Source organism: Scardinius erythrophthalmus (assembly GCF_964197995.2).
Source record: "Scardinius erythrophthalmus genome assembly, chromosome: 1".
NCBI lineage: Eukaryota > Metazoa > Chordata > Actinopteri > Cypriniformes > Leuciscidae > Scardinius > Scardinius erythrophthalmus.
In genome coordinates this window covers 61,845,527-61,858,822 of record NC_138221.1, presented here as the reverse complement: position 1 = coordinate 61,858,822, position 13,296 = coordinate 61,845,527, and the positions used below count along the sequence as shown (strand labels likewise).

The window sequence follows — 13,296 nt, the reverse complement described above, 5'->3', positions numbered from 1 at the left end:
GTGTGTGTGTGTGTGTGTGTGTGTGTGTGTGTGTGTGTGTGTGTGTGTGTGTGTAAAATAGTACACAATACATAAAAGATGTAAATTATTAGTTTTTTTGCTTTTTTATATCACAGAAAATCATCTGACATTGAACTGGATGAAGAATGGGAGTCAGCAGAAAGCCATATGATGGACATCAAGAGAGGAACCCTATCCTTCACCTTCCTAGAGAGGTTCAATAACCAAAGAAAAACCTAATCATAAATTTGTAAATAGTTTGATATATATGTAGTGTATACAATACTAATATTAAACACTATTTTAATACCATAACACTTGTTTTGTATTGTTATTTGCACAAATTTCAGTTTCAAGAATTGCAAAAAAACAATATAATGTGTTTATGCTTCAGTTACTATTTGTCAACAATTATTTACAGTGAATCTGAATAAGGAATAGAATAGCTCTAAGTGTAACCTTTCATTAGAGCCCAAAATTATGCCTGTACAGTAAAGCATTCAAGAATAGCAGCATGTTATGTGTCTGTGGTTACAAAGTGTCATTTGGAGTCTCGAAGTGGCCTTTTTTGGGGAGCGCCTAGACATAAACTTAGATAAACCTGTGTGAAACACTCATTAGCTTAGGTATTGTTATCAACATTTAAATTGGGTTTGGTAAGGCTTCATGCTGTGATCCCACTGTGTTTTCCAGCTAATACCTCCCAGCTATAGTTATCTGCAGGCATCTTTTTACAAAAAAAAAGTTAGGCGGAATTTTTTTCCCTCTTTTTTAGTGTGTTCAAAGTTCTATTACTCAATACCAGTGAGACTTACAGTGATTCTGCCTGTTTGGGAACAAACCTCAAAGTGTCCCCTTTCAAAAGAGACCAATACCATGCATATACTCCAAATGGTTCAAGAACAGCATGCAATTTAATTTGGGTAGGCCTTTTTTAGGCGTTTTTGGCAGAATTTGCAGGAACGCTAAAGTACATGTAGGAGCGGTCGAAGTCTCGGACGTGGAGCTCTCAGCATCTCGAAAACACCGCGCTGATATTGATTCTCGTTTTAGTTCTCCTTTTTTATCCAAAGTCTGCTTGCCATGGTCCATAATGTTTGAACGAAACGACAACAGCGTGCAGATAGACATTACGAACTACACAGTTGTCCACGTCTGTCGCCTTGGTTACTATCAGAGGGCTCTGGTTGCTATGGCAGTACGAGCGGAAACCATAGACAGTATATAAACTGGACACAGCGACCCCATTGGATTCAACGGAGAAAAGTGAAGTCAATTAGAAGCTCTCACTTCCTGATGGTCGAGCGTACTGCGCAGACTCAAACTGAGCTTGACGACGTAGATGTGATGTGAGCGGGGTACCCCGTCTGTCTTCTAGTAGCTGTGGCATGAGAAATCTGAATCATTCCCTTCTGAAACTTGCAGAGACGAAGAGTGTGAGTAGGAGGTGTCCATGAGCTAGGAGCAGGAGAAACTTATGCTAAGTATTCTGATTAATTATTTTGTCATTTTGCCTCCACGTCCCCCTGATTGCCCGCGAGCTTCTCCTCCTGTCCATACGGTAATCTCTCTACTGTGCGACAGAGAGTCACGTGGTTATGACGCAATCGTTAGCCTACTTTTACAAAAACTGCTTCTACGGGGCCATAACGTAAGATACAAGGTAATGGAGCCTTTTATACATTGTCGTGTTTCTTTAGAAATATATAATGGACAAATGGAGTCTTTAAACGCCTCAGATGTGAAGTTATTCGCTGTCAAAGTGACGCCAAAATGAATGGGAGTCAATACAAATAATACAAAACCCTGCCCCCCTGGCGGAAAACAGGGACATCGCGGATATGACGACATTGACGGCGACAAAACGGAAATAAAGAAACGTGACGTGTCTTCGAATTAAATTACAAATTTCTCCTGGTTTGAAAGTTGTTGGAAACATTCGGGATAATGTAAGTACACAATTATCTGAACATCTAAAATATGCAAGCAAGAAACTTGTTCCTCTGTTTGCTATTTGTATGACAGGTTTCTTAGTTCATGGGACTCTGCCTGAATCTATATTTACCTGTTTTATTAGTGCCCGTCATTAAAGACAAAACTGGCAAAATAAACAGCATGGACATTTATAGACCTATAGCCTAGTAGCATTGTATCCAAAGTGTTGGAGAGAATTCTACTTAACAGGTGTTGGGAACTTTTATTCCTTCATCTAAGCAAAAACCAGGAGGCTTGAGATGGATCTTATAAGCAGAAGAGATTTATTCTTCCAAATCTGTAGTTCATCAAGTCTGACCATAATACAGTATTCATTGTAATTATACTTTTCAAAGATGTTATGGACAATTAATAATGTGAATATTCACGTTGCACAGTTGTGCGGTGGACTTTCAGCGAGTTAAAACATATATTTTTTAAAGAGCCGTTTGTGAGTCAAAAGAGCCGGCTCTTTTCAGTGAGCTGATTTAAACGAGCCGGCTCACGAAAAAGAGCCGGAATGCCCATCACTAAAGTCTATGCAGTTGAAATGGGGGGGTTCTGTATCAGAACCATTTACTGTTGGTAACGGAGTTCGTCAGGGTGGTATTTTGTAACCTTTTCTTTTTAATGTGTATATAGATAACTTGTCACAACAATTAAATAAATGTAATACAGGATGTATGATAGGCAATACTCTCACTAATCACCTTATGTATGCAGATGATTTGGTAATCATTTGCCCATATAGTGCTGGGTTACAACATCTGTTGAAGGTTTGCTCTCAGTACGGTGCAGATTTTGATATCAAATATAATGCAAGTAAGAGCAATATCATGATTGTTAGAAGTAAAGAAGACAGGAAATTAGTATTCCCTGATTTCTTTTTATCTGGTACTGCCCTTAAAGTGTGTGATGAGATTAAATATCTTGGCCATCATATTGTAAATGATTTATCGGATGATAAGGACATCAATAGACAGTGTCGCAAGATATATGCTCAGGCTAATGTGCTTGCACGTAAATTTGGCATGTGTTCTGCTTATGTTAAGGTAGCTTTATTCAAAGCATTCTGTACACCACTTTATACTGCCCACTTGTGGCGGTCTTACAGCAAAAAGAACATGCAGAGACTGAATGTAGTGTATAATGATGGCATGAGATTGCTTCTAAAACAACCAAGATGGTGTAGTGCTAGTCAAATGTTTGTTAATGTTGGTGTGCCTACCTGTTCTGCCTTAATAAGAAATCTTATTTTTCAATACATGTGTAGAATGTCTGCCTCTGAAAACAGAATTATACAAGCTTTAGACCACAATGATTTTAGCTCTGTCAGGTATAGCCTACATCTAGACTGTTATGTGGAGACATTGGCGCTCCTGTTTGTATATTACAAGTGAAAGTTATTGACCTTGTATTATTTTATTTTTTTTATGTACTGTATATTTATTGTTATGTTGTAACTATTGTCTTTTTTTTTTTTTTTTTTACTTGTACTATGGACCTTCCATTTTGAGTCCTGAATAAAGTCATTATTATTATTATATTAACATTTAAGTCTTCACAGTTAGTTTTGCACATTTAAGCAGCTTTCTATACCGTGAATGAGATTATAATGTTATTCCCCGATGCTGATGCACAGATAAAACATTAAATCTGAGCTGAGGTAGTAGACATATATTTCTCTCGGTTGTTTAGTTTTCTTAACTTTATGTTGTGTTATATAACTATTGTTGTTGTGTACAATAGTCATGCTCCAGGATTCCAGTATATTCCCTAAATGTGCGAATAACGAATATGCAGTGTCAAGCTAACTCTATGCCAGTATTTCACTTGGAATCGCTCAGCGTGAAACTTTGCGCGTTACGTTCATATTCTGAGTCCATTTGCCTGTTCCTAGTAGCCTATTAGCCTACATCCCCAATAAAGTGGGAGTTTGGTCTTTTTTTATTTCTGTATTTGTCAAGTTAAGTGTCCTGACCACTGGGGAATCCTGGAGAATGACTATTAAGGGAATCCCCGCACATCACTGCAATATAAAGTTAAGAAAACTAAACAACCGAGAGAAATATATGTCTACTACCTCAGATTTAACGTTTGATCTGTATATCAGCATCGGGGAATAACATTATAATCTCATTCACGGTAGAGAAAGCTGCTTACATGTGCAAAACTAACTGTGAAGACTTAAATGTTAACACAGCTTTTGTGTCTTTATCAGCTTTTCTTATATATACTGGCCCTGATCATCATCACAAATACTTACCGCTTGCTCCATTTTTGTAAATCCGTTTTTATGAATGAATGAGTCTCACCAGAGCCCGTCTACGGAGAGCCTGCCCACTCCCTATTAAGTCCTATTGTACCGAATTTTGGTTGTAGTACCACCAGAGTTCCACTGGGGGCGATCGCCATGAGTGCAAAATGAATGGGAGTCTATGGGGCTAGACAGCTAAATTTGTCTCTTTCACCCGATTGCCATTGAGAAATCTCAGATCTGATTGTAGATTTTCCAAGTACAACATGGGTTATAGGTCGAAAGTTGAATGAACGAGTACTTATGTCCTTTTGATTTCTTACAGGTTGAGTTGTTGTTGCCCATAACACGCTAGCATTCTGCTAATGAACGCTGATTGGTCAGTGAAGGACTGTATGCTGTTCCCTGCTGCAGTTTGCAATTTAGCGACCCCTAGAGGCAATGTGCCTCTATTTAAGTAGAGCATGTGCTGTTCAGCCATTTTGTTATCAGGCATTTGAGAGAGCACACGGATGAATTCCATCTCCATTCATGTTTTACCCTTGAAAAGGCATTGTCTGTAAGTGTTTTCTAAAAATCAATGTCATGAAAGTTCTTTGGTGTTTTGTCATATAACATAGTGTTGTATTTGAATATGTTAGATGTGTGTACAAATTTAACTATGAATGTTGTCTATGCTATTACGTATGCTATGTTATTTATGTTTAGAAGGGATGTTTTAGAAGATGTTTATACTCAGTGTTGTGTAAAGTTAATGTATTTCTATTGTTGTTTTTTGCAGTTTTACACCGCTTCCATTAAATGAAATTCAAGTCAACTCTGTCTTGGGTACTTTTTGGAGGAGTGTTAAGCTTGCTGCATAGCTATGTATCAGTACACATAGTGAGGACAGTAAAGTAAAAAGACATCATACTTCAGGATTTAATGTGAACTGGAGATACATCGTCCACTCTCAAGAAAAATGTCGAATTCCAATTCCATAAGTGTCGATCCAGAAGACCTAGAGGTTAGGTCAGAATGTGCTGCATCATCTTCGTCATCCTCTTCACGAAGATCAAGCAAGTCTACAAGCAGCATAGCGGCTGCACAAGCCCGTGCCAAAGCAGAAGGAGCACGTAAAAGAGCAGCTTTCGCAAAACAAGAGATTGAGATGCAAGTTGAGAAAGCACGCATTGAAGCTACGTTAAATGCTCTGAAGGAAGAGTGCGAGGCTGAGGCTGCCTCAGCAGAAGCTGAAGTGTTTGAGGCGTTTGTTAAATCAGAAAGGGGTGAATCTGAAAGGGGAGAAGGTCATGCTTCATCAATCCACCAGTCCATCGAACGTACAGGAGAATATGTCCGAAATCACTTTGCTCCTGTAGATGAGAATCATCCTCAACCTGCAGGTGTGTATAGCCCCAACTATTACTCACAGCACCATGCAGACATTGTCAGTCAGCCTCCAAGCACAGCAAAAGTTAATTCTACAGATGTTTCAGAACTGGCTGCTTATTTAACACGTAGAGATCTTATTACTACGGGACTTAAAGTGTTTGATGATCAGCCTGCCAGTTATCTGTCATGGAAATCCAGCTTCAACAATGCAGTAGAGGGGTTGAATCTCAAACCTAGTGAAGAGTTAGATCTCATAATCAAGTGGATTGGTGGGGAGTCACTACAGCACGCCAAACGTATCCGAGCTGTTCATGTAAATAATCCAGCTGCGGGCCTGGATATGGTCTGGCAGAGGCTTGACAGAAGTTATGGTTCTCCTGAAGCCATTGAAGCTTTCCTGTTCTCCAGACTTCACGATTTCCCCAAACTTTCAATCAAAGACAGCAAGAAGCTGCAAGAGCTCAGTGACTTACTTTTTGAAATATTAGCAGCAAAGAAAGATGGTTATCTCCCTGGGCTCAACTTTCTTGACACAGCGAGAGGAATAAATCCAATTTTAGAGAAATTACCTCACAGCATTCAAGATCAATGGATGAGTAAGGGGTCTCACTTCAAAAGAGAGCATTGTGTTTCATATCCTCCTTTTTCGTTTTTTGTCGACTTTGTCTCTCAACAGGCAGAGATGCGGAACGATCCCAGTTTTTTCCTCTACACTCCCATTACTGTCCCTTTCAGAATTGAGAAGCAAAATCTCAATAAAGCATGGAAACCGAAGGCCTCCTTCTCAGTGAACAGAACAGAGGTAGAAAACTCTGAAAAATTCTCTCTAGAGCAGTTAAATGAGGATCCAGATAAACAATGCCCTCTTCACAAAAGACCTCATTCTCTAAAAAGTGTAGAGCTTTCAGAAGTAAACCCCTAGTTGAACGAAAGCGTTTTTTGTCACAGCATTTTATATGCTTTAGATGTTGTTCTTCAAGAGCCCATCAAGCAAAGGACTGTAGAGCTGTAGTGCATTGTGAGGAATGTAATAGTGATAGACACATCTCAGCTCTTCATGCAGGACCAGCACCTTGGATTATGGAAGATTCTTTTACATCAGTGGACGATCATGGTGGGGAGCAAAGTGAAAGTGCAGCAGCTGCCACTACCTCCATGTGTACTGAAGTGAATGGAGGAGGACTCAATGGTAAATCCTGCTCTAAAATCTGTCTTGTAAATGTCTATCCAAAGGGTCATCCCGAAAAGAAAGTAAGAATGTATGTGCTATTGGATGACCAGAGTAATGTGTCGCTGGCTAGATCAGCTTTCTTTGATGTTTTTAAAATCCAAGGCGCTGCTTGTCCATATACACTTAAGACTTGCTCTGGAACGGCAGATGCTGCAGGGAGGAGAGCAAGTGGTTTCATTGTGGAGTCGGCAGATGGAGAAGTCCGCTTATCACTACCAACTCTCACCGAATGTGACTTAATTCCTAACAACAGGGATGAAATCCCAACTCCAGAGGCTGCACGCAGTTATACCCATCTTAAAGTTGTAGCTGACAAGATTTCGCCCCTTGACCATGATGCAGAGATTCTGTTGTTGCTTGGCAGAGATATCATTCGTGTGCATAAGGTACGAGGTCAGTGCAATGGTCATCACAATGAACCCTTTGCTCAATGTTTGGACTTAGGATGGGTTATAATTGGTAACGTTTGTCTTAATGGTGTTCATAGACCCACTGTTTGTTCTTATAAAACTAACCTCCTCTGGAACGGACGTCCCAGTTACCTGACACCATGTGAGAACAGCATCTACATGAAAGTACGGTTGTCAGGTGAGCAAAACAAGTCTCCTGTCAGATCAACACGCACCGATGTGGGCAAATTGATTTTCAGTCAGTCGGACAATGACTATAAGCTTGCGGCTTCATTTGAGGATGAACTCTTCTTAGAGATCATGAATCAGGAATTCTGCAAAGATGGTGCAAACAGTTGGGTAGCTCCTCTGCCATTTCGCACACCAAGACAACGCTTACCCAACAATAGACAGCATGCTTTGACTCGACTCCTGTCACTCAGTCGCACTCTGAAGAAGAACACCGAGATGAAGGATCATTTTATAGATTTCATGGAAAAGATTTTTGAAAACAATCATGCTGAAGTAGCACCTCCCATTGACAGAGATAAGGAATGTTGGTACTTACCATGTTTTGGAGTCTACCATCCTCAAAAACCTGGGCAAATTAGAATCGTGTTCGATTCAAGTGCACGGTTCAATGGCGTGTCGCTGAATGATGTTCTCCTTCGAGGTCCAGACCTTAATAATAGCTTGCTTGGAGTCCTCATGTGCTTCAGAACTGAGCCAGTTGCGGTGATGACAGACATCAAGCAGATGTTTCATAGTTTCCTTGTGAAAGAGGATCATCGCAACTACCTCCGTTTCTTGTGGTTCCATAACCACCAACTTGACGGTGAGATCACGGAGTATCGCATGAGAGTTCATGTTTTTGGCAACTGCCCCTCACCTGCCGTGGCCATTTATGGTCTGAAAAGGACAGCCATGGAGGGGGAAAGAGAGTTTGGGAAAGAGGTGAGAAAGTTTGTAGAAAGACACTTTTATGTGGATGATGGCCTCAAATCATTCCCCATAGTGGAGGAAGCTGTCAGTGTGCTGAAATCAGCTCAAGAGATGTTGGCCCAATCCAATCTTAAGTTGCATAAAATTGCATCCAATAAACTGGAGGTAATGAAAGCCTTCCCTGCTGCAGATCTTGCCAAGGGCTTACAGGATCTTGATGTTGGCCAAGACCTTTACACTGTGCAGAGAAGTCTAGGCCTAAAATGGGATCTTGTTGAAGATACACTCACTTTTCAAGTGGTTGATGCTGAAAAGCCATATACTCGACGTGGTGTGTTGTCTGCTGTAAATAGCCTGTTCGACCCGCTTGGGTTTGCTGCTCCTGTGAGTGTTCAAGGTCGAAAAATTCTAAGAGATCTGACCAGTGACATCTGCGATTGGGATGCACCTCTCCCTGATCACAAGTTTGAGGAATGGCAGAAATGGTGTACTTCTCTACAACATCTGAAAGAGGTGAAGATTCCAAGAATATACACATCAATTCCTTATTCACAAGCTCAGGAAAGAGAAGTTTGTATATTCTGTGATGCATCAACTAAAGCCATTGCCGCTGTTGGCTATGTGAAGGTTACAGATATTCATGGACAGACTGAAGTTGGGTTCATCTTTGGTAAAACAAAACTGGCGCCAAAACCTGACCTAACCATTCCCAGACTTGAATTATGCGCTGCTGTTCTCGCAGTGGAAATAGCAGAAGTAATCTCTGAAGAGCTGGACCTGGAACTGAAGAACATGAAATTCTATACAGACAGCAAGGTGGTTCTTGGTTACATATTCAATTAATCAAAACGCTTCTTTGTATATGTTAATAACCGTGTGCAACGAATTAGACGTTCAACTCAGAAACATCAGTGGCACTATGTTCAAACTGATCTTAACCCAGCCGACTGTGGAACAAGAGCCGTTTCAGCAAATCAGCTTACTGCCTCTGCATGGCTTACTGGGCCAGAATTCCTGTTGCAAACCTGCCGACCAGTTGTGGAAGCCTTTGACCTCATCCATCCTGAATCTGATGCGGAATTGCGATCTGAGGTAATGACATGTATAACCAAACTTTCTCCACGCCTTGGAAGTGCACGTTTTGAAAGGTTTTCAAGCTGGATGTCAGCTTCAAGAGCTGTAGCACGACTCTCACATATAGCTCATTCCTTCTCAAAAGAAGTAAATCAGGATTCATGCCATGGCTGGCATATGTGTAAGGAGCCTTTGAGCGCAGTCCAATTGGATGAGGCAAAGACTAAAATCATTCTTGCTGTTCAAATTGAGACCTATCCAGAGGAAATGCAGAGCATCAGAAAGGGAAAACCTGTTAATAAACGAAGTCCCCTTGTCAAACTTTGTCCATTTATTGATGCTCAAGGAATACTTCGAGTTGGAGGAAGATTGTCGAAAGCACAAATTCCATCAAATGAGGCTCATCCAATTATAATTCCAGGTAAACACCACATTGCTTCTCTACTCATTAGATATTACCATGAAAGAGTTTGCCACCAAGGCCGCCATTTCACTGAAGGAGCTGTCAGGGCAGCTGGATTCTGGATCGTCGCCGGCAAGAGACGTATCAGCAGTCTAATACACAGTTGTGTAACATGTCGTAAGTTACGGGGTAAGTCTGAAGAGCAGAAGATGGCAGACTTACCAGTCGATCGCTTGAGCACCGATCCTCCGTTTACTTATGTAGGTCTAGATGTGTTCGGACCATGGTCTGTCACTGCCAGAAGAACACGTGGAGGACAGAGTAATAGCAAGCGCTGGGCAGTCATCTTCACGTGTATGAGTATACGAGCGGTTCACATTGAAATTATTGAATCACTTGATGCATCTAGTTTTATCAATGCCCTTAGACGATTCTTTGCAATCAGAGGACCTGTGAAACAACTGAGGTCTGATTGTGGGACAAACTTCATAGGGGCCAGCAAAGAACTACAGGTTGATTCTATGCATGCCAACAAACCCGTAGAAAGCTACCTCTCAGAGCAAGGTTGTACTTGGTTGTTCAATCCGCCACATTCCTCACACATGGGAGGTAGTTGGGAGAGAATGATTGGAGTGTCTCGTCGTATTCTTGATGCCATGCTTCACAAACTTGGATCTGCTAGATTTTCACATGAAGTTTTAACAACTTTTATGGCCGAAGTTACTGCCATCGTAAATTCAAGACCATTAACTGCTGTGTCCTCCGATTCAGAACAACCTCTCATTCTTACTCCTGCTATGCTCCTTACGCAAAAGATTGGAGCACATTCTGTACCACCAGGACAGTTTGACGATAGTAATCTCTATAAGCGGCAGTGGAGACAAGTCCAGCATCTGGCCAACGGATTCTGGAAAAGGTGGAGAAGTGAGTATATTTGTGGTCTCCAGAAAAGACAAAAGTGGACGGATGAGAAAACAAATGTGAAAGAAGGAGATCTTGTCCTATTAAAGGATATTCAAGCCAAAAGACACGACTGGCCTATTGGCTTAATCACTCAAACTTTTCCAAGTGATGACGGGAAAGTAAGGAAGGTCGAAGTGAAAATTGTCAGAGAAGGTGGCTCTAAGTTGTTTTTGCGACCAATCTCTGAAATTATTATTCTCTTGAGCAAGGACGGTAAAGGACTCTGTGGTTAGTTCTATAGAATGGACACTAAAGGTTTATTTGCTTGTAGGGTTTGGCATCTTAAAAATGCCAGGTGAGGAGTATGCTGTTCCCTGCTGCAGTTTGCAATTTAGCGACCCCTAGAGGCAATGTGCCTCTATTTAAGTAGAGCATGTGCTGTTCAGCCATTTTGTTATCAGGCATTTGAGAGAGCACACGGATGAATTCCATCTCCATTCATGTTTTACCCTTGAAAAGGCATTGTCTGTAAGTGTTTTCTAAAAATCAATGTCATGAAAGTTCTTTGGTGTTTTGTCATATAACATAGTGTTGTATTTGAATATGTTAGATGTGTGTACAAATTTAACTATGAATGTTGTCTATGCTATTATGTATGCTATGTTATTTATGTTTAGAAGGGATGTTTTAGAAGATGTTTATACTCAGTGTTTTGTAAAGTTAATGTATTTCTATTGTTGTTTTTTGCAGTTTTACACCGCTTCCATTAAATGAAATTCAAGTCAACTCTGTCTTGGGTACTTTTTGGAGGAGTGTTAAGCTTGCTGCATAGCTATGTATCAGTACACATAGTGAGGACAGTTGGATTACGACCAGAGATGCCGCTTGATGGCATGGTGTCATCCGCAGCGGGACCAGAAACAAACAAAACAAAAACTCTTCTAGCACGTGTGTTTACCTGTGTCCGCTGTGTTGTCGATGCCTCGAGTGAAAAGAAAGTGCAGAGCGCGAAAGCACCAGAGTGAGTGAAGGATTGCCGTTAAGCAGTATCTCTGGTCGTACATGTGTATGACGTCATTGACACTTTAAAAGACTTTTTAAACCAAATAAGTGACTCAAAAAAATCTAACACCCAGCAATGTGTAATTTATTTGCATCTCCTTTCGAATACAACATTCAAATTACTAGACAAAAAATTATATCCTGAGAAAAGTGGATTTTTATTGGTATAGCGCCATAGACCTCCATTCATTCTGCACTCGTCCTGTGAGCGCCCTCATATGGAATCAGAGAGGAACTGCAACCAGTTCAGAAGCCGGAAGTGTACTGAGAGTGAAACTTCTCGCCATATTAGACATTCTCTGGTCTCACCCTTGCTGTAGTTTTCTTCGTCAACAGCCGCTTGCACCCCCTGCTGGTGAGGCCGACTAACAGCTATGGAGATTATCAATCGGCAATCTACTACTGCTATTCCTGCTGTTCCCGGATGTCAAATGTTGAATTTTCTGTCGAATTTGAAACACTGAATTTGTGGGAGCGAATTTGTAAAGCGTAATAAAATGGACCGAAAATTGCCTGTCGAATATTATAGGTTGTATTTTTAAAAATAATTAATATTGTGGAAGTGAAATCTGAAAGGAGAATATGGATTATTGAATTTTTATTAATTAAAACGTGTGTGAAATGTTTTGAATTGAAATTTTCACAGCCTAAACATACAACCATGTTGAATTTCAGCCCATAAAAATGCAAGCAGGGTTAATGCAATGCATATTTTTTTCCAAATAGTGCAATTCAACAAGCTTTTTTGTTTCAAAAACATTTGTCACTATTTTACTTCCATACACTATGATCCTGTTCTTCTAGATCTCTGTTACCTGCAGGAACTGGATGTGATCTTGTGTGTGTGAAAGCTGCTCCAGCTCAGCGTCTCTCCTCCTCAGATCATTGATCTCCTGCTCCAGTCGCTCCAGTCGTCCTTCAGCTCGACTCACTGCAGTCTTTTCCTGATCTCTGATCCGCTGTGTGACCTCAGAGCGGCTTCTCTCAATGGAGCGGATGATCTCAGTGAAGATCCTCTCACTGTCCTCCACTGCTGTCTGTGCAGAGCGCTGTTACACACACATCACAATCACACAGTGGCTTCAGCACGACTGACAGAGTCCAAACTGAGACGTCTCAAACTTCTCTTCTTCTCCAGACTCACCTTATGAGACTTCACAGCCTCTCTCAGATGCTGAAGATCTTTCTGTCTCTGCTGGATTCTCTGACGGATCTTCATCTGCGTCTCCTTCAGCTGTTTCTGGAGGACAAACCGATGACAGGGAATGACACATAAAACTACTGTCATACAAACATTAAAGTTACATGAATCCAGAGTTGGTGAAGTGGTTAAAGATCTTGCATGGTAAGTTTTTACTGTCTGGTTCAAACCACAGATTCATTAGCCTGACGTCGTCATACTCAGATTCTAGTAGTTCACTACCGAGCCCGGAGCCTCTCCTCGGACAGCACGTCAAATATGCATTCATTCTATCTGACTTATTTGTAAGTGTGAACTCGTGAAATCTCAATTCTCAAGCGGCTGTCGTCTTTGTTGTTAACGAATTCAACCCAAGCGCTCGTTGGTGACGTAGATGATTATGTTGCTCATCTGTCCATCATCGTATAAAGCCCGCCCTGACAATTTGATTGGTCCGAACAATTTTTGTTCGGGCATAATAGCTCCTCAACGGAGCGAGTCCAGACC

At 41.0% G+C, this 13,296-nt stretch overlaps 1 protein-coding gene across 2 annotated transcripts in view; it reads right to left on the bottom strand.

The window, feature by feature from the left end:
* Positions 1-13,296, bottom strand: part of LOC308702783 (tripartite motif-containing protein 16-like) — a 50,636-nt gene that overhangs the window by 16,995 nt on the left and 20,345 nt on the right. For both annotated transcript variants that reach the window (XR_014031650.1, XM_081385864.1), the window contains exons 2-3: positions 12,754-12,849; positions 12,425-12,658 (exon numbers count right to left, since the gene is read on the bottom strand). Coding sequence is in view for 1 of the 2 variants with exons in the window: in XM_081385864.1 (XP_081241990.1) it covers positions 12,425-12,658; positions 12,754-12,849 (330 nt within the window). In the remaining variant the exon portion in view is untranslated. The remainder of the gene's footprint in view (positions 1-12,424; positions 12,659-12,753; positions 12,850-13,296) is intronic.